Source organism: Corythoichthys intestinalis, unplaced genomic scaffold (genome assembly GCF_030265065.1).
Source record: "Corythoichthys intestinalis isolate RoL2023-P3 unplaced genomic scaffold, ASM3026506v1 HiC_scaffold_23, whole genome shotgun sequence".
Taxonomy (NCBI): domain Eukaryota; kingdom Metazoa; phylum Chordata; class Actinopteri; order Syngnathiformes; family Syngnathidae; genus Corythoichthys; species Corythoichthys intestinalis.
The window spans coordinates 7284154-7306770 of record NW_026651592.1 but is presented as its reverse complement, the minus strand read 5'-3'; the positions used below and the strand labels follow the sequence as shown (position 1 = coordinate 7306770).

General features: G+C 38.2%; 1 protein-coding gene across 2 annotated transcripts in view; it reads left to right on the top strand.

Moving 5' to 3' along the window:
• The window catches only part of LOC130911162 (roundabout homolog 1-like), a 554903-nt gene extending 534519 nt beyond the window's left edge, over positions 1-20384 (top strand). For both annotated transcript variants that reach the window (XM_057828938.1, XM_057828939.1), the window contains 7 exons: positions 3542-3686; positions 3853-4089; positions 5896-6377; positions 6543-6698; positions 17359-17616; positions 18905-19098; positions 19161-20384. In XM_057828938.1, the coding sequence (XP_057684921.1) occupies positions 3542-3686; positions 3853-4089; positions 5896-6377; positions 6543-6698; positions 17359-17616; positions 18905-19098; positions 19161-19175 (1487 nt within the window). In that variant the 3' untranslated portion in view covers positions 19176-20384. The remainder of the gene's footprint in view (positions 1-3541; positions 3687-3852; positions 4090-5895; positions 6378-6542; positions 6699-17358; positions 17617-18904; positions 19099-19160) is intronic.
• The last annotated feature ends 2233 nt before the right edge of the window (positions 20385-22617 follow it).

Genomic DNA, 22617 nt, shown 5'->3' with positions numbered 1-22617 from the left:
AAGACATTCATAACTATGACATTACACTATCATGGTCATTACTGAATGCTTATGACCGATGTTATTAAGTGTCATCTGGCAAATTATGTCACTAACGCCATTTATGTCCAGCTTTGATCTTTTACATCCATTCAAAAGGGATATAATTCACCAGATAACACTAAATGACATTTGTTATAAGCATTCAATGCTCATGACAGTGTCATGTCATAATTGTTATTGTCTAATGGCAGTCTTATGGCACCACTGTCAAATAAAGTGTTACCAAATACCATAACTAGGAATTAATGAAACAACTACAACAGTAACTGAAGAAATATTTAGCACGGAACATGAATTTTGATTGTTATTTACATATCTAGCGCTGCAATGCATGCTAGGAGGCATGTTGGACAACAACAGTGTTGACAGCAGATGGCAGTAGAGGTTGACTGTCTGCCGCACGGGAGCAGTGTTGGCCAAATGACACTTCTTGAAGCATTGAAGCTTTGCAGCCAATTGGTTCAAAACTTCATGGTGGTTTCTTTTGGTGTTATAGTCCAGTGCGGCTTATCTATGAACAAATGCCGTTTTGGTGCCAAATTTGGTGGGTGGCGGCTTATAGTCAGGTGCTCCTTATAGTGCGAAAATTACGGTTGAATGTTTTTGTGTTTTTTTCCCGATTGAATATGCTAGCATAATGACTGCATTACATTGTCGTCAATTATGCGTTTGTAATGCAATTGTAATGAATGCATTACAAAGTCGTCAAACATTGATTTTACTGAGAGATACTGTTTGAGGAAGGGGTGATCAATAGGACAGGAATAGGGATGACAGGAAGGACTAGGATAGGACAGGGTAAGGTTAGTGTGCCTGATTGTAATACAGTTATTTGATTACAAGGCCTTGCTTTTTAATTGAAATCATGAATATCAAGCCATAAACAAATCTTCCTTCATAGAGTAGTTTATGGTCCTATCTGATTTCTTTTTTGTGAATCATTGTGCCATTTGCATTTCTTTAACTTCTGTTTCCCCTTATTGCCTTTGCTTTAATTGTGAAAATACCACTTAATTCTGTCGGGATCTATGCTGTCTTCTGGACAAGGACAAATGTTATCACACTAGAGAGACGCCATGCAAGGCTGCCACGCTTAATGTTACATATCCATTCAGATATCACATTTCAAGTTGTAGTCATTAGGCCTCACAGCTCATTGGTTCACACTCTAGGTATTAATTGGCTGCTTTTTTCGAAGCATTTTTTTTTTTTTTAACGCTGCGGGGATAACGCCGCCTTTATTGCACTTCCCATTACTGAAGGCCTGAGAGGCATGTGGATGCATACAAACAAAGTCTGAGCAGTATTTATGCATTTATTCTGCGGTCAATTCACGCTCTGTTAGTCATCTGTCAATCATTCAGAATTGAGCGTGAGGCGGTGGACCTGTGTTTATTATTCTTTTCCAAATGAATGAATAACCTTTTGGGGGTTTGAAGATGCCAAGAATCACAGCAATTTAGGGCAAACACATGTCTATTATGATGAGTAAATTCCTTGGTAATGCTGCCCCCAAAACTGACTTAATAGAGCTCTCTGGAAAATTAGGGGGGCAAATTAGCACCCGTCATATTTTTCTTTCAACATGAAATTGGGTGGAAAAGCTTATCGTTAGGAGCAGAAAAATAAAAATTGCGATGACATGTTAAAATTTCAAGGGGTGTCGTCTATATAAGTTTGAAACAACCATTTCGAAAGTTGCAGCTTAAAGATAGGTGATTCTAAATAGCAAATATCTAATTTTTATGATCATTATGAAGATTCGCCCTTAAAAAATGGTGCAAGATCCATGCAAAGTTATGAAAAAAAACTAGGGCTGTCAAAATTATCACGTTAACGGGCGGTAATTAATTTTTTTAATTAATCACGTTAAAATATTTGATGCAATTAACGCACATGCCCCGCTCTGTAAACAGATTAAAATGACAGCACAGTGCAATGCCGACTTTTTACTTGTGTTTTTTGGAGTTTTGTCACCCTCTGCTGGCGCTTGGGTGCGACTGATTTTATGGGCTTAAGCACCCATGACCGTTGTGTAATTATTGACATCAACATTGGCGGGCTACTAGTTTATTTTTTGATTGAAAATGTTACAAATTTTATTAAAACGAAAACATTAAGAGGGGTTTTAATATAAAATGTCTATAACTTGTACTAACATTTATGTTTTAAGAACTACAAGTCTTTCAATCCATGGATCGCTTTAACAGAATGTTAATAGTGTTAATGCCATCTTGTTGATTTATTGTTATAATAAACAAATAATAACTTCGTTAACATTGTTTTGTTTGTAACAGAAAAGACTTAAAGCAAATTAATTAAAATGCACAAAAAAAAAAAAGAAACCAGAACATATACTATTTGCAGCCACCACTGACAGTCATGGTTGCCCAACTTACCATCATGCATTTGGGCGGAACAGTTACGTCGCTACAGTATCATTTAGTGAAAGCACAACAAAAAAAATATTCCTATCTCTCAAAAAAATAATGTTCAGAAAAAGAAAAGCACTCAATGGCAACGGCAGGGAGCCCATGTGACGTCCCGCTCGGCGACGTCAACAATGGCGAGCTATTAGTTTATTTTTTGATTGAAAATTTTACAAATTTTATTAAAACGAAAACATTAAGAGGGGTTTTTATATTAACTTTCTATAACTTGTACAACATTTATCTTTTAAGAACTACAAGTCTTTCTATCCATGGATCGCTTTAACAGAATGTTAATAATTTTAATGCCATCTTGTTGATTTATTGTTATAATAAACAAATACATTACTTATGTACCGTATGTTGAATGTATATATCCATCCTGTGTCTTATCTTTCCATTCCAACAATAATTTACAGAAAAATATGGCATATTTTATAGATGATTTGAATTGCGATTAATTACGATTAATTAATTTTTAAGCTGTAATTAACTCGATTAAAATTTTTAATTGTTTGACACCCCTAAAAAAAAAACAGAACCTCTTTCATGTGTTTTGGTGATCAAACCGAAGTTGGGTAAATATGCTTATCATAACGGTACGTACAAAAAAAGTCACTCTGATTCATGTATAAATTTGAACTGGGATTTTGCCATTTTAGTTTGAATTAGCATGTTCTTTTTGGTGGTAAATTCCAGGGTTGCAAAGTCCTACAAAGGATTTCCTCCAACTAAAGCTCAAACTAGATCTCACAGACGCAAACTAATGGGTGACACAAATTTAATCCATCATCCAAATGCTTGTCTTTTTTAGTGTTGTGGGTGGATAGGTTGAGTACAGAATGGACTGGTTGCCAGAAAATCGAAGGGCACAAAACATTTATAATCATATTCACACTTTCGGACAATTTAGAGTCAATAAAGGGGTCAACCTGAAAGACCAGATTCAAATCCCTAACCGCAAATCTGTGAGACAGACAACAATTTGCCATGGAATAGGCGGTACAAACAATCTTTTATTGCCGCATGCAGCTTTTATTGAAACTGCTTTTTCGTGTTTTGTCGAGCAGGCAGCCAGGGTCAAAAGAAGGGAACACGCACCCCCAAACTGACAAAACAGAGCACAATGAATTGGGCCGACCTTCTGCCTCCCCCGCCTGCTAACCCGCCTCCGACGCGGAGCGCCGAGGACTACTCACTGTCAATGGAAGAAAGGTATGACGGGTATGATGTGCCCAAGGGGGGGTTTAATCTATGTCAAACCTTGATGGAGGGATGCCATGAATATTTACCACATGTTTTCCGATGTTGAAAAACACGCGCGTCTTGGGCAAATGATGTGGAAATAATGAGCCTTCACTTTCCTCTCTGTTGTTGGCAGCTGCGACCCAGACATGCAGTGCTCCATGCCGCCCTCTCACATGTACCTTCAGCCCGGCGAGCTAGAGGACATGGAGGAGGAAGAGATGGAGAGGGGGCCCACTCCTCCTGTCCGCGGCACGGCGTCCTCCCCCGCCGCCGTGTCGTACAGCCACCAGTCCACTGCAACACTAACGCCTTCGCCGCAGGAAGAGATGACGCCCATGCTACAGGAGGCGCCCGACAGCCACGAGCGCAGGTAAAGTAATCCCATGTACAGCATGGCAACTTCAATACTGACGTTTATTTTTTTTTTTTTTTTTTTTTTTTTTTTTTTTTTTTTTTTTTTTTTGTGAAAAGCGTTTCTTTGTTTGTTTGTTTGTTTTTTATGTGAATTCGTCATGCTGTCTCATTTGAAAGTGCGGAAGTTGAGGTATATATATATTTATATATACTAGGGCTGTCAAAATTATCGCGTTAACGGGCGTTAATTAATTTTTTTAATTAATCACGTTAAAATATTTGACGCAATTAACGCAGATGTCCCGCTCAGACAGATTTAAATGACTGTTCAGTGAAAAGCTCACTTGTTGTTATGGAGTTTTGCCGCCCTCTGCTGGCGCTTGGGTGAATGACCATCTCGCATATTGCCTCAAATAGATTATACAATGAGGCAGTTTATGGGCATTAAGAGTGAAGAGAATGCCACCGGCCGCTTGGGGGCAGCGCCGTTCCATACTCATGTTATTTCTTCAAAACGTGGGAGAATTAGTAGTTGTGAGACGTTTATGCTGTATTCACAATGCAACGCAAATTGCTATTTGTGCTCCACACATATTTTGGTAAGTTTTCTTTCTTTTAGTGGCAATTATGTGTTTCTTGTTGTATTTTGGGTAAGATATGTGCAGATATATTTAATACAGTAAAGGCGAGTGGACACAGGCGCTCTTTGGACCGCGCCGTTTATTGGCAACTCCTTCACAACAAACATACAGTGGGGAGAACAAGTATTTGATACACTGCCAATGGGAAAACCCATTGGCAGTGTATCAAATACTTGCTCTCCCCAATGTAAGTATCGTTTAGTGAAAGCACAACAAAAATAATATTCCTATCTCTCCAAAAAAAAAAAAAAAAAATTCACAAAAAGAAAAGCACTTCAGTCTATAGTAATGAGGCCCTATTCTGACACTCAGTTAAACAACAATGCAAAATGAACTGGCATTCCATATCAAAATAGCTATGCAAAATACACGTAAAACTTTGGTCACTCTATTTTTATTATTGTTATTTTTATTCTTCTTATTATTATATTAACTCTACTTTTGATTGAAAATTTTACAAATTTTATTAAAACGAAAACATGAAGAGGGGTTTTAATATAAAATTACTATAACTTGTAACTATAACATTTATCGTTTAAGAACTACAAGTCTTTCTATCCGTGGATCACTTTAACAGAAAGAATGTCAATGCCATTTGTGGATTTATTGTTACAATAAACAAATACAGTACTTATGTACAGTATGTTGTATGTATATATCCGTCGTGTGTCTTATCTTTCCATTCCAAAAATAATTTACATAAAAATATGGCATATTTTAGAGATGGTTTGAAATGTGATTAATTACGATTAATTACGATTAATTAATTTTTAGACTGTAATTAACTCGATTAAAAATTTTAATCGTTTGACAGCCCTAATATATATATATATATATATATATATATATATATATATATATATATATATATATATATATATATATATATATATATATATATATATACACACACACACACAGTGGGGAGAACAAGTATTTGATACACGTGTAATTATTCTGTTAATTCTAAATCTAATTTATTTCTGTTGAATATTTGTCCTAAGAAGTTGAATGAATATTATCAAGCTTCAAAATGTTTTGTTGCGCATATTTGGTTGTCAATAGGACAGCAATATTACAAATTTTGACCCAAAAACTTTTTTTTTTTTTTTTTTTTTTTTTGTCTTTTTGGGCTCAAAATGTTGATTATAATGACAGACTCTGACTTTTTCTCTTGCTAGGCGCCATGCTGTGAGCCCCCCACCCCCTCCCATGCCCCTTTCGCCATCACATACATATAGTTACATCAATAATCCCCTGGATACCGACGGCATGGAGGACGATGAAGAGGCAATTCCAGAGGAAGACGAGGAGGAAGAGGACACTGACGCCGAGGTTGCAAAGATGCACTACCACCACACCCACCCCCACCACCCGCAGATGCACCAACGGCGGTTGCTGCTACGGGGCATCGAACAGACGCCGGCGTCCAGCATGGGCGACCTGGAGAGCTCGGTGACGGGTTCCATGATCAATGGTTGGGGTTCCGCCTCTGAGGAAGATAATGTCTCCTCGGGGAGGTCCAGTGCCGTCAGCTCGTCAGACGGATCCTTCTTTACGGACACCGACTTTGCGCAAGCTGTTGTGGCCGCCGCGGAATACTCGGGCATGCGGGTGGCCAGACATCCGGGCATGCAAGGCCAGGAAAGTGTACCACTATCAGGTAGGTTTATTTTAAACGTAGTAAAAGCTTAGAACTCAAAATACATCTTTTAATAGAGTTAAGGTTGAGGGAAAGAGGTTATCACACAAAAATGGCCTATGTGTATAATGTGGCATAACCTCTGCTCCATCTGTATATATATATAGTTTTTTTTTGCTTTCCCAGCACGGAAATACCAAATCCACCCAGTGGGCCATCGTCCAAGCAGCCCAGTGTCCACAGACAGCAGCATGAGTATGGCGGCGGTGCAGAGGAGGCCTCCGAAGAAGCAGAAGCACCACACACCAGTGGGGAACCAGAGACGTGAAGCCTACAATGAAGGTAGAGCATTATTCCCGACTAGAATTAGTCTCTTCAATTAGATCAAGGGTTGCCAACTCCGGTCCTCCAGGGCCCCTATCCAGCTTGTTTTCCATGTCTCCCTCCTTTAAAACACCTGAATCAAATGATCAGCTCATCAGTAAGCACTGCAGGAGCCTGATAACGATCCTGATTATTTGAGTCAGGTGTGTTGGAGGAGGGAGACATGGAAAACAAGCTGGATAGGGGCCCTCGAGGACCAACGCTGGCTACCCCTGAATTAGATAAATAGTTCAGTGCTACCTTCACTTAAAATGAACCAACTCTCTTGATTTTGAATCAAAAGCCATGGCTTTTTTTTTTTTTTTTTTTTTTTTTTCGGTTTGCCTTTCCTCAATTAGAAATTGCGTTAACACAAAAAAAGTTGAATTTTCCAAGAATTGAAGAATGGAGTTGACAGCTGGGTAGTAACGAGTTACATTTACATTAACTTGAGTGACTTTTTGAGAAAAATGTATTTTTTTAGAGTAGTTTGACCACCTCTTTATTTTTACTTGAGTAGCTTTTTGATGAAACACTAGTCTTGCGTCACTACTATGGGCTATACTAGTCACTACATTTTTTCGTTTTCATTCTACGTACGACATTATTTTTGCTAGAGATGCCAGTGGCCTTCTCAGTTTCACCAATGTGACGCCTCAACAATAACCACATGACTCCATTGGTTTTTTTCTCTACTAGAGGGCATTCATTCTCTTTAATGGGTGATGTTTCATAGTGTTTTTCTGGTATGAATTTGATGGTTTTTGTGTCATCTTCTTGGCCTAATAAGGTCACGTAATAGTTAGGATTGGGCATCGTTTGAAATTGAACGATTCCGATTACATGTTTCGAATCTGGTTCCGAACGATTCTCGATTCAGATTCTTTTAAGAGGCAGGGTTAAAAAAAAAAAAAATGCAAAAAAAAAAATAAAAAAATTATGAATTATATTAACTTCTCGCAAGGCTATTTTTTTAACTTGGATATAAATATTGGTCTTTGAACTTGAATGTGATGAAGTTTCTTTTAATAGGAGTGCACTTTCACAAAGATGTTTACTTTTCAAAAGCTCACAGAGAAAACATTTACACATATTCCGTTGCCATAGATGTACCTTAGCTGGGAGCTACAACAAAGCATTAGTATAAATTCTTCTATTGATTATAATTTGAATATCTTTTAATACTGTTAATTTTAACGGCGGCGTCGACTGCTTTAAGATGGCGGCTGTTTGCTAACGCCAGGAAGTCTTGTCATTTCGCATCTAGTCCTCTATACATGTGCTAACGCTGCCAACTCAGTCATCTCGCATCTAGTTCAATATACATGATATTGACCATAGCCCGATGTAATAATACGACTTATTCTCGGACTGTTTTCCATTCATCCATTCATCATCTACTGCTTAATCCGGGGTCGGATCGCTGGAACAGCAGAAGACAGATGTAATTTATTGTTTTACTTACCTTTCTGACTGGTTAGAGGACCGGGGCGGCACTCAGCTATGCTACTCAGCACTTGTATTCCATGAAGCCGGAGGTGTTTAATCATACTGGTCATACAGCTACCTTTGCGTGGTATAGTTGTGTTGCAAATCTTGCACTGAGCTGGCTGGTCTTTTTTTTTTTGTAAAGTTGAGCCAAACTTTTGGGCACCGCCGCACATGCAAGTTGCAATGCACAAACACGCGCTTCTTGTGGCTTCTTTTTCGTGGTTTTCGGCAGCAATTTTTTTCCATTCGGCGGTCAGGGCATTGAAACATGGAATCAAAATTTTAAAATTCAAACGGTTCCAGGACCATTAGAGTGTAAAAACCGGGTCCAGTCGATGCTCGATGCCCAACTTTAGTAATAGGTTATAGTACAGTATAATAATAAGAGTTCATATAGAAGAAGTTGTGCTGAAAAAAAAATACCATTATGTTTTTAATCAGACATCATAAATAGTTACTCAAAATGTTACTCATTACTTGAGTATTCTTTTCATCGAATACTTTTTTACTTGTACTTCAGGAAATTTTTCGATGACTACTTTTACTTTTATTTTAGTAATATTATTTAGAAGTAAGACCACTCTTATACTTGAGTAAAAATTATGGCTTTCCTAACCACCTGTTGCCGTTTGTTGACATAACTCCACAAGCTTTGAGTCCCTGGGCAGCTTGTTTGGCCAGTTTTGGCTGACACCATAATGTTTAATCTATTGTGCCAATTAATAAAGTTGATAATTAAAAACCATTTTTTTTTAATCAAATCATAAAATCTAAGTAAACTAAAGTATGTGTTTAAACTAAAATACTGTACTGTATGTGTTTGTTTTGTGTTGCTGGGCAGAAATTTGTTGCTGATGAGGCTGGGGGGGGGCTTTGCTAGTCACATGCATGCAATGAATTTGTGAGAACTTTCATTTATAAAGGAATGACTGCATGAAATATTGTGGCAGTTTGGCAGAATATAACCTTAGAGCGCTTTCACATGAGCACTTTTTGGTCCTTTTTAAACGGACCAGAGTTCTGTTTTCTCATATATGCTGTCTGTTTCATTTTGTAAATATGAATGCGCATCTGAAGTCTAGTTCGGACCAAACAAAGGAACTCTTGTCCCCTCAAAAATCATGGGTCTCGGTGCACTTGTGCAGCGTCACGCCACGCTCCCTCCCCTTCGCTCCGAAGGAGGTATTTCCTCTTCTGAATTTGTCCAATCAATGAGTGCGCCTTTCGTCTACGTGATGCTACCCGGAAAGTTCGGTTGGTAGGGTTTTAATACTGAACCTTTTCAACAAGTCATTTGCAATTATTGTTCTGAGGTATTTCTCCAACTAGACGCTGGTCCTCTTGGTCTAACGTGAAAGTGCCCTTATAGTACAGGAAAAATAATAATTCACTGTGAAAAAATATTTAACTAACCAAATGTGCTACATGTTTATGCGGTATGGTGTGTAAATGTATTTGTACACGCCTTAGGTGGATGTGTGCTGCTGGCTCTCCTTTTTAGTGTCAGCTGCCCTTGAGTGTTGGAAGCACTTGACAGTGAGATTTAATATCCAGCTCAGTGGGAACCAGCGGAGCAGCTATATATTCAACCCCCACCCACCCTCGGCTTCCGCTTCCTCTTCCTCCTGCCATGCTCCTTATATTCCTTCCTCAGCCTCATCCTCTTCCTCTGTCTTTGTTTGAGCGGACAGATCTGTCCGTCACAGTCAGTCTGTCAGTACTCCTGCTGATTACATTTGATCTGAATGGATTGTTTTTCATTTGGAGGTTATTGAATACTCCCCCCTCCAGTCCTCCACGTCCCCCATCCTGTCTACCACTGCAGCCACTCTAGCGAAGACCATACCGTTTATGGTCTGCAAGTACTAAAGGAAAAATTATCTAATAAGAATTTGGTAACACTTTACAATAAGGGTCCCTTAATTAACATTACCGGTAGTTAATGCATTTTTAGATAATAACTAATGTTTAAGTAACATTACAATAATTAATATAATTGCTTATCTAACATTTATTAATATATTAATTAACATGAGTTAATGCATTAGTTACTGCATAACCAGACAGTAACTAATGGTTTGGTAAAATTAAAAATATATATGGGCCTACATAGGGTTAGGGTTTGTTAACTTAGCATTTATAATTTCTTAGTTAAGGGACATATGTGCTACACTTTACATTAAGGGTCCAAAAAAGCATTCAGTAATGGTTAATCAAGGTTAAGTAATACTTATGAGGTACGTTCACGTTAAATAATACCATACTTAAGGTTAGGTTAGCAGCACCCAAGGACTCACAGAGCAATATTTCTCATTTTGAAATAACATAATCACTTACTAGTACCAGTATACGTTAATAACTATTTATTAATGCACTAATGTATATGTGAATTAATGTTAAGTAACGTATCATATATATTATATATTATAACCTAACCTTAAGTATGGTATTATTTGACATGAACGTACCTCATGAGTATTACTTAACCTTAATTAACCATTATTGAATGTTTTCTGGACCCTTATTGTAAAGTGTAGCACACATATCCCTTAACTAAGAAATTTTATATATATATATATATATATATATATACATATTAGGGCTGTCAAACGATTAAAATTTTTAATCGAGTTAATTACAGCTTAAAAATTAATTAATCATAATTAATCGCAATTAATCGCAATTCAAACCATCTATAAAATATGACATATTTTTCTGTAAATTATATATATATTCTGTAAAATAAATTGTTGGAATGGAAAGATAAGACACAAGATGGATATAAACATTCAACATACGGTACATAAGGACTGTAGTGGGCATTTCACTCTACTGTCATTTAAATCTGTCTATGTTGTCCTCACTCCGAAGCGTCTACTTTTTCCAAAGCTAGACAGCTAGTGAACGACGCCTTAATAATCAGACTTCTTCCTTTTTCATCTGATTTATTAATAAAATGGCCTCAAACCATTGTCCTCTTTAGACCGTCGTAAAACTACACAAAAAAAGTACACAAGCATTGCATTAGCAACAACGTTAGCTTAGCATGCTATACAGGTTCACTAAACATAAACAAAAAGCGTCTCATACAAAAAATATAACATTTCGCTTACTAACATAATATGTACATTCTTTACAACGACCATACTTACGGACAAATCTTGTCCAAGGATCATATAAGCACAACATTACAACGTAGGCGTCAGCCCGAGACATCGTGCAGCCATATGGAACTGGCAAGAAAACAATAAACCATGTCGCAAAGCGACCACAAGAGTTCGCTGTTAGACAGCACAAAAAGCCTTGCTTTAAAACTTACCAAAAGGCAGAATACTTTCTGAGCGGGACATGTGCGTTAATTGCGTCAAATATTTTAACGTGATTTTAAAAATTAATTACCACGCGTTAACGCGATAATTTTGACAGCCCTAATATATACATATATATATATATATATATTTTTTTTTTTTTTTTTTTTACCAAACTATTAGTTACTGTCTGGTTATGCATTAACTAGTGCATGAACTCATGTTAATTAATATATTAATAAATGTTAGATAAGCAATTATATTAATTATTGTAATGCCAGTTAAACATTAGTTATTGTCTTAAAATGCATTAACTCATGTTAATTAACATATTAATAAATGTTAGATAAGGGATTACATTAATTATTGTCATGTTACTTAAACATGAGTTATTGTCTAAAAATGCATTAACTAATGTTAATTAAGGGACCCTTATTGTAAAGTGTTACCAAGATTTTTTGTTGTTGTTGATCATATAGACTTATATGACTAAATTTTTTTTTTCCTTCAAAAATTCATCTCTTGGTTTGTTGAAAAAAAAAAAAAAACAGTTTTGTTTTCACTGTTATCATTTAGTTGTCAGCTTTAACTCATAATTATATCGATAAAGCTCATCTCAATAGTATGTTCTGTTGTTACGTTGTTCTTAGCATCTGACTCCACACTGCAAAAAAACAAAAGGGGTTTGCGAACGATATCCACTGGGTTAGCTTAACATAGGGTCCACATTTTGATTTCCAAAAAAGCTCGGCCTCAAGTTCACTCAAAGATGCCTTATCACTTTAATATATTTAAAAGTGTGCCTCCTCCGTCTGGATAGGAACATTCAGTTTTATTAATAATATTTTCCTTTGATTTTTTTTTTTTTTTTTTTAATGAAAACTAAAGACAGAAATCGACCTCGATATAATCAGATAGCAACTTCATCATTGCACAGAAGTTGTTTAAAAACTAATAGCTAAAATATATATATATATATATATATATATATATATATGTATATATACATATATATACATATATATATACATATATATATATATATATATGTATATATATATATGTATATATATGTATATATACATATATATATATATATATTAGGGCTGTCAAAATTATCGCGTTAACGGGCGTTAATTAATTATTTTTAATTAATCCCGTTAAAATATTTGACGCAATTAACGCACTATGCCCGCTCAGACAGATTTAAATGTCAGTACAGTGAAAGGCCAACTTGTTAATTGTGTTTTATGGAGTTTTTCCGCCCTCTGCTGGCGCTTGGGTGTGACTTGCATATGTTATGTGGCGTAATGTCGCCCTCTGCTGGCGATTCAGTGCAGCGGATTATTTGGGTTTCGGCGCGCTTTTCTGACGTGATTATATGTCGACGTGAACTCACACTAATAGACAGTGCTATTCAGACCAGCTAACGTCCGCATCCAGTATTCAGTGGCAGTTCTCATAGCCCCATCACACTGTTTGTGTCTAATACATGCATCGCTTGTGAGTCATATTCCTCCTTTGTTTATATTCATGAGCATTAGATAGTTATTGATGATGTGTATTTGAATTTGTTCACATATATGGTGAAATGCAGTTACATTGTTAGATGCTTGTGAGCTAATTGGCTAGTGCTACTGCTCAAATGGACACGTGTGTGTACATTTTATGTTATTTTGTGATTTATGCAAGTTATTGACACATTGCCTTGTTATTTTCAGTTTTACAAAAATACAAGAAACGTGCTCCTGTCAAAAAGAGATGACTTCAGTAAAGTCCATGCAACTTTGCCACACCGTCTGATTTCTTTTTGGAACTTTTGTTCGCTATCTGTCAATTTGTGTACTCACACACATTGAGGACAGAATAGGGCTACTAGTTTATTTTTTGATTGAAAATTTTACAAATTTTATTAAAACGAAAACATTAAGAGGCGTTTTAATATAACATTTTATCCATTGATCACTTTAACAGAATGTTAATAATGTTAATGCCATCTTGTTGATTTATTGTTATAATAAACAAATACAGTCCTTATGTACCGTATGTTGAATGTATATATCCATCTTGTCTTATCTTTCCATTCCAACAATAATTTACAGAAAAATATGGCATATTTTATAGATGGTTTGAATTGCGATTAATTGCGATTAATTACGATTAATTAATTTTTAAGCTGTAATTAACTCGATAAAAAATTTTAATCGTTTGACAGCCCTAATATATATATATATATATATATAAAATGTAATGCAGACCCATGGAAGTGTAGTCCAGTCAATACACACACGCAGTAGGCTTTGTGATAAATGAACATTTTTAGAAATCACTATCAATACAATTGTCATTGATAAATTGTTATTCGTACTCAATTATTATCCTGATTCAATTTTCTAGATTGCACGCAAACAATAACCGAAATAAACGCACAAACAATTCAACCAGCAAGTTTCCAAACGCAGAAGTAGTTCAAAACTACATTTCCCATAAAGCCTAGCAGGGCTTAGCTCACTGACAAACTACCTATTAACGAGCACCTATAGCCAAGGCAAAAATCAAACATTACTTTAAAAGTTTACAAACATAGGCAGCGCAATGATGCAACACCAAACGGGTTTTAGAGATCACACCAGTACAAAGCTCTAACAGAAGTCAACAGTTGTCGAAAGGAAAATTTAGCAAGTGTACATACCGATAGCATGTGAGCTCCTGGCGTGACAAAGGTTTGTTTGGGAATGACGGCATGATAAAGCCAGTCTTTGACTGCGCACGCACGCGCAAATTGGTATCCGAAGTAGAATAAATATATTGTCGACTCAATTACTCTTTTGGGTACATGACAATTTGATTATATACCTATTGTTTTTAATAAAAGTCTTAACAACTGGGCAGGCGCTCTGGGAACACGTCACAGGCAGCACAGTACCGTCGAATTCTGTGCAAAGCGTCAGTCAATCTCAACACACGCTAATTGGTCTCTTGAAAAATAATGAAAACCAGACATTTTCATAATTAAAAAAACCTCGCCGGACGCCACGGACAGCATGTAAAAAGTGGACATGTACAGGCAAAAGAGGACTTTTCGTCACCCTAGCTTAACATTAGTTATCCATGATGAAGTTGCTTTCAGTCAGTTATGAATTAAGGCGTGGTACAGCATCTATCATCTAGCAAGGCATTGCTTTTGAGCAGATATTGTACTTTAGAGGGGTAGTCTACTCAATTTATCATTTACCATTTAGATCATAATAAATTTTTCCAGAATTAATCAAAGCGTAACCTTTGAATGCACTCCGATGACATTCGCTACCATCATCATGTTTAGCGAATCAATTGGGGCAAGACCAAGCTCGAGCTTTCATGTTATATGATCCAATAAAATCCTTCATTTAAACACCTTTCAATCAATGTAGGCTACTCTGTTTGCTTAGAAATTTGACCTTATTTTCAAGTCAATAAAGAAAAAAGATCCTTTGCTTGAATTTATATACTTGTGTATATATACGGAACGTGTCCAACGAATTCCCGTTTTATTTTTTTTTGCTCCAGACTGAGAATATTCCCATAAAGACACATTAACTTGATTGAAAACATTTAAGAGAGAGACAAAGAAAATTCTATCAGCTGTAATACTTCTTATTAGAAATGCTTTCACATTATAGAATCCAATACATATTCCTGTAGCTTCCCACTCATTCAATCTTATTTGTTGACGACTGAGACTAGTCTCCCATAAAGATATATTAAATTGATTAAAACAACCCTTCGCCTCGGCTGCCACCCTCCATATAGTCGACTCTTTGACCTCCTCATTTTGCTCTTGTTTGCCAACCAACACCACTCCATCACCCCTCTTGCTTCATATTGCTTGAATTCTTTTGTCTGCCGCTCTCAACAGTATTTTACCTTTCTTGCATATTCTGGCCTAAATCTTTACTTTTTAATTACCTTAAATATTTCAATGTATTTCGATCGGGCATTGAAAAATACAGTGGGGCAAATAAGTATTTAGTCAACCACCAGTTGTGCAATTTCTCCTACTTGAAAAGATTAAAGAGGCCTGTAATTGCCAACATGGGTAAACCTCAACCATGAGAGACAGAATGTGGAAAAAAAACTGAAAATCACATTGTTTGATTTTTAAAGAATTTATTTAAAAATTAGAGTGGAAAAAAGTTTTTGGTCACCGACAAACAAGCAAGATTTCTGGCTGTCAAAGAGGTCTAACTTCTTCTAACGAGGCTCCACTCGTTACCTGTATTAATGGCACCTGTTTTAACTCATTATCGGTATAAAAGACACCTGTCCTCAGTCATACTCCAAACTGTGACAGTGATCGCTGGGACGGTCCTTATGAAGGACCTAGCGATGCCAGTCCCCTAGGCCATGAGTCCACAACCGGAATGGCGATGCAACCTACTACGAAGCTGCGCAACCTTAAGATGAATGTTCGTAAACTAACTACTGAATTATGAAGTAATCTACTGGATCTAATCAACATAACGAGCACATTGCCACGATCGACAATGGACTATTGGGAAAATGAACAATCAGAGGGGATGGTTACTATTAAAAAAATAAATAAAAAATAAATAAATAAAACTTGTAATCACTACGAAATCTGAATGTCAAAAATTGATATTCGATATTTTCTGCGTCCTATATGGTATACTGGGGACGGGTTTCAATAAGCTTCGGCTTCTCCCGTCAGCCCTTTTCGGGCTGAATTAATTGTAAACATCGGTATAAAAGGCACCTATCAACAACCTCAGTCAGTCACACCCCAAACTCCACTATGGCCAAGACCAAAGAGCTGTCGAAGGACACCAGAGACAAAATTGTAAACCTGCACCAGGCTGGGAAGACTGAATATGCAATAGGTAAAACGCTTGGTGTAAAGAAATCAACTGTGGGAGGAATTATTAGAAAATGGAAGACATGCAAGACCACTGATAATCTCCCTTGATCTGGGGCTCCATGCAAGATCTCACCCCGTGGCTTCAAAATGATAACAAGAACGGTGAGCAAAAATCCCAGAACTACACAGGGGGACCTAGTGAATGACCTACAGAGAGCTGAGACCACAGTAACAAGGGCTACTATCAGTAACACAATGCGCCGCCAGGGACTCAAATCCTGCACTGCCAGACGTGTCCCCCTGCTGAAGCCAGTACACGTCCAGGCCCGTCTGCGGTTCGCTAGAGAGCATTTGGATGATCCAGAAGAGGACTGGAACAATATGTTATGGTCAGATGAAACCAAAATAGAACTTTTTGGTAGAAACACAGGTTCACGTGTTTGGAGGAAAAAGAATACTGAATTGCACCAGACCCAATGTGAAGCATGGGGGTGGAAACATCATACTTTGGGGCTGTTTTCGTGCAAAAGGACCAGGACGACTGATCTGTGTAAAGGAAAGAATGAATGGGGCCATGTTTCAAGAGATTTTGAATGAAAATCTCCTTCCATCAGCAAGGGCGTTGAGGATGAGACGTGGCTGGGTCTTTAAGCATGACAATGATCCCAAACACACAGCCAGGGCAACAAAGGAGTGGCTTCGTAGGAAGCATTTCAAGGTCCTGGAGTGGCCAAGCCAGTCTCCAGATCTCAACCCCGTAGAAAATCTGATCTGTGATTTTCAGTTGTTTTTTTTCCACATATGTCTCTCATGATTGAGGTTTACCCATGGTGACAATTACAGGCCTCTCCAATATTTTCAAGTGGAAGAACTTGCACAATTAGTGGTTGACTAAATACTTATTTGCCCCACTGTAGCTAGGACTGGAATGAGCGTATCAAGCGTAAACAATGTGGTCTTATTTTCTGTGTCCCAACCACAGATCTTCCACCGCCACCCATCCCTCCCCCGGCGGTGCTAAAGTCCCCCACGCATCCCTCCAAAGTGAGCCTGGAGGGCCGAGGAGTGGTCTCGCCCAAATCGGGAGATGGTAGAGACAAGAGAGGGGCAGCTGGAGCGGGGGGATATCGACCCAAAGATGGCTCGGACCCTAGAACCAGCTCATCGGAACGCAGGGAGGCCCAGGAGAGACAAAAAGTACATGGGAGCAAAGGCGGCCAGAGGGGGCGCCAACAAGGAGGTACAACACTTCTATAGAACCCTTATATGGAACTCATCACCAGTGTTTTTAATAACGGCGCTAGAGGATAACCGCATTTCTAACGGCGTTATTTTTTTCAGTAGTGAGTAATGTAATTAATTACTTTTCCCATCTTTGCAACGCCTTTACCGTTACTGAGGATGCGAAGGGGCGCGTTACTACAATTTGTTTGAATGAAATGTGAGTTGTCTGATTTCGTCACAGCTTCCTGGGAGAGAGCTGAGTGGGAGGGGTGAGGAAGGAAAGGGGTGGTGACGCGGTTGCAAACGCGATGATGATTGGCTAGGTTGCTAAGCCATTTTGGGTTAACGTTTAACGGACAGGTAGTCGTCGGGTTACGACGTACTCGACTTATTGTACGTGATTCCGACTACGACGCCAGGGTCTCATCCGCTATTTTGTCACCAGTCTTTTTTTAAATTTTTTCATTAACAGTACCTTATCGTATCTCACAGTATCTTATTTTTTAATGTACTTTATTAGTATGACGTGTTCTGCCCTCACTAAATGTGAAATTGTTCAGCTTTACAGACAGCAAACAAGGCAATTGTGCTTTTTGAAGCTTTTTACTTCTTTCACTCTTGACAATTTGTAAAGTTTGGATCTCACAGCACCACTACTTAATTCTTATGTAACATATTTTTGTATTTGAAGAACATTTTTTGTTCAATTTTCTTTCTGTAGGCGACAGAACTTTCGTCTTGCCAAAATTTGACCTTTATGTTTTCATTAAATGATAAATCTTTTTGAAAAAAATATATTTTTGTACATTCAACATCATTTGGGAAGGTCTTAGCTTTCATATGAGCCATTTCTGAAACCGATTGAATAATTAAAAGTCAGGTTATTAGCAATTGTTTCTACAAAATGGATAAGGGACAAGACTTTTTCAGGGACTTACAATATTGGACTTTTTAGATAGTTATTTTGGGATTTAGGGGTACTTGAAGGGTTAATTCCAATTTTTGTGGAAATTCATGTTACGTAGCCAGTATAAGAACGGAAGTGGTTCGTAACCTGGGACTACCTGGATTTTGACGGATTGTGACTCTGTAAAATGATTTCTATTTTGTTTGGCCCTAGAAGCGAGTTGTAACCATGTCTATAATGATTGTACTGACAAGAAACCAAACCTGAAAAAACATGACAAGTCTTTCAATTCAAAAGTGGTATTGTTTTTTTTCCAAATTCCAAAGAGTCTCATAGGATGGCTCTCTCAAGTGTGATAAACCTGTTCCATCTAATCAGTACTGTTTGGGCTCGGTAGGTACAGAGGACATTCTGCCGTACAGCCGACCGCAGTTTCCTGTGGTCAACAGCCCGCGAGACCCGAGCTCCTCCAGCTCCATGTCGTCTAGGGGCTCAGGCGGCCGGCGGAGAGGCGAAGCTGGCCAAAGGAACCTGGCTGACATGAGCCTCAGCACCACAGGGACTTTGCAGGCAGGAAATGAAGAGCTTGAGGTATGAAATTTTAGACAAATATAAAAGCGTGATGCTAATTTCATATTCCTCCTCTTTTTCAGATGGTGGAAAGCTGAAGATGATAAGAATGATTACGTTTGTTTGTTTTGCTTTTTTGCTGAGTACCCTTGTTTCCTCTTAAAAATATCTCAGTATTTCGCCGCCATGTCAACTGCCGCTCATATTGTACATCGCCAGCATTTCTTTACATCTGGAAACCTCACCACTGTCTTCTTTTGTCTTCTAACTGATCACTTTTAAACCGATGAAGAGATAAGGACACGCAAGAAGGGTGCGCTGAAGTGCGCCGCTAGGGTATTTATGTTTATTTCCAATGCAATATGGAGTGAAGTCTTGAAAAAGAAAAAGGCTCAAGAGCTTTTTTTCGTCGAGTCGGCACACATGCGTTACTGTAAGATGCAAGCAGAGAGGGCTGGATTTTATGTGTGTAAATATGCGTACAGTATGTAATACATGTCGTCCCATTGTGGTACCTCAATTTGCGTAACCTGTTTGTTTTGGGGTATTTAAAAAAAAAGAATACAAAACCTAATTTTATTATGCCAGTAAATATAAATATTTTTATCATTTCCATCCATGTTTGTAAATTGCAATATTATTTAGCAACCCCAAGAGTGCCACTTTGGGATTTTTTTGTTTGTTTGTTTGTTTTTGTTTTTTTTGTAATGCACTGTTATGTTACGTGTTGTCGTCAATGTTTTTTGCTTTCTTTTATTCTTGTTTTACATTGGTTTTAAAAGCACAATCACTAAACTTTATTTTAAACCATTTTATCTATTAACCTTTTTGTCTTACCGGCGGGAAAACACAGGTAACGACAAAAGAGTCTTGTTAATCCTGTTGATGACGATAATGATGTTCATGTGGTTAGCCGTTTTACGAATGCTTGTCTCCCTCTCCAGTTCTCAAGTGACAGGGAAAACTACCATAAAAAAGGACAGTTCATGTGAGTCACAGCTGCAATGTAAATATTTGTTTGCCATTGACCATGATATCATCAATGATACTGAGAGAGAGAAAAAAGGCTTCCGCTAAATGCACTTAAAAGAATGTCAAGTCAAAGAAGTCACCTTGAGAAAGAGGGGGGATCTGGAGAGGAAGAAAAGGAGGTTCTTTGGTGGACAAAACAAAGGTGATGAAGGCCTCTCTTTTGAAAGGGAGCAAAGGGTGCTGTTGTTTATTCATAGGACATCTGCAAACATTTGTTTCGTAATGCGAAAAGGAAAAAAGGAAAAACAAGAAAAAAATGGATGAATAAAGAAAAAAAAATCAAGCTAATGTGTGCGTTTGTTGTCATTTGCTTTTGGAACATTATCATTCTAATCGAGGGCATAGGTTTGCATGGAGACGGAAGGGACAAAATACTACCAACAGGTGCTCAAATTGTCCCTACCAACTTTTAAGCAACCATATTTGCATTGTATGATGACTTCAGTTATATAGACAAGTTTCCTGAGCGAAATATGGGCGACGCCATCTCGGACAATATCTGCCTGGAACTTCCGGTTCAGAAAAAACAAGATGAACTAGGCCTAGAAGCAGGACTGGACGGGCCCTCGCACTTTAGCGCAACTCGGACGGCACCCAGGTCAGGGTGGTGGCAGATCGTCTCCCTCTCATCATCTTCTGAGAACCTTTCTTGGAACTTGCGTTTTTTTGGGATTACAAATACATTCACACACCTAAGTAAAAAAGCCCCTATTGAAGACAGTCCTACAAAAAAGGAGGCGCTACTGAGCTGTGCAGCCACGCCCATATTCACAACAAAATGACTCTTCTAATTGGGCCAATTCGACCAAGTGTGCCAAATTTTGTGGGTTTTGGCAGGGGTCCCCAACAACCGGGCCGCGGACCGGTACCGGTCCGTGGCGCATTTGGTACCGGGCCGCGCAGAAATAATAAGTAATTTATTAACGACTGCATTCTGGCCAATTGACTTTGGCCTGTGCCGCGTAACACACCAATATCTCTGTCTACTCTAGATATACAACTACAGGATAGGAGGTCATCATAGAAATGCATTGATTGGGCTGTTAGCACTAAATCTCGTTTTGTATATCTATGCGCGCTTGGACTCGATAATAACGTATGACGTAGGTCGTCGCCAATCACATTTCTTCCCGGAAATAATTAGCCCCCACACTAGAATGACAGACGAATTTGGACAGACTTTTTACGGGGAAAAGGGAACCTGACGAGCCAGAAGATGTGCCTACAACCTCGAAGAAAACAAAATTCATGCTACTTCCCAATCACTAAAGACCCACGAACTGCGAAGGAGTGAATTCGTGACCCGTATGTGAATAAACCGAGTTATTCGAGCATGTCTGTGGAACAGGAATATCAGCTTGTAGAGATCGCAAATCACGGCGACTTAAACGTACATTTGAGACAACTACCGAAGTTCTGGATTAAAGTCATTTCGGAATATCCTGACATCGCTAGGAGCGCGCTGAAAACTGTGCTACAATTTCCAACATCGTGTATTTGTGATGCTAGCTTCTCTCACTCACCCATTTCGGGACCATCTTGTCTCAACGAAACAAACTCAGGCCTCCCACTGATTCAGCGGGTGAGTTGTATTTTTTCCCTGCACTTAACATGACTGGGCTAAAAACAAATGCTATTTTATATTTGCTGTATTATTCTGCCTCACATTGCCGGTGTTCTGACAAAGTTGGCATGCACGTAACGTTAAAAAGGACCACGAATGCAGCGATTCCAAAGTACACACTACAAACTTTCTTTAAAGAAAGGAATATTGACTTACGTTTGCCATGTTAGGTGCACACAACAACTGCACGTATCCCTCTCACTTAACAACTTCGCCGTGTCGTTAAGCATTAATTTACGCCATTTCCGTGTTGCACATGTATGTTTATGATGTAAATAGTTTTTTAGCACCATTGGATAACATTGAGAGTCCAACTGAATATTAAAGAGGGCTTTTTTCACGCCACAAAAGCTTTGTGAGCAAAATTTTATAAGGTTGCAAAATTTGATAGGACACCGGTCCGTGAAAAAAAGACCCAAACTCACACCGGTCCGTGGTGCAAAAAAGGAATGGGACCCCTGGTCTATAGACCCCAATCACATGACGTCACAACTCGCCCCCCTGACTGGGGCCGGCATATTGTCCGTCAACTCGTCTTGTTTACACATTACTGCTACGTACATGCCTCATATTGCGGCATGTTTTTCTGCTCGTTAACATTAATAATCTAAATGTTGAAGGCGTGTGTGCGGTTGGTTGCAGTAACAGAGAAGATAGACGGAGAGCCTTGAAGTTCTACCGTATTCCAAGAGACCCGGAGAGGAGAGCGAGATGGACTGCTGCAGTTCGACAAGAAAACTGGGCACCAAACGATCACCACAGACTATGTAGTAGTCATGTTATACCTGGTCAGATGCATTTAACATATATTTAGAGGGTTTCGGACTGACAACCACAATTAAGATCATTGTGAGGCTAATCGCCGACAACATACAGTTTCATAT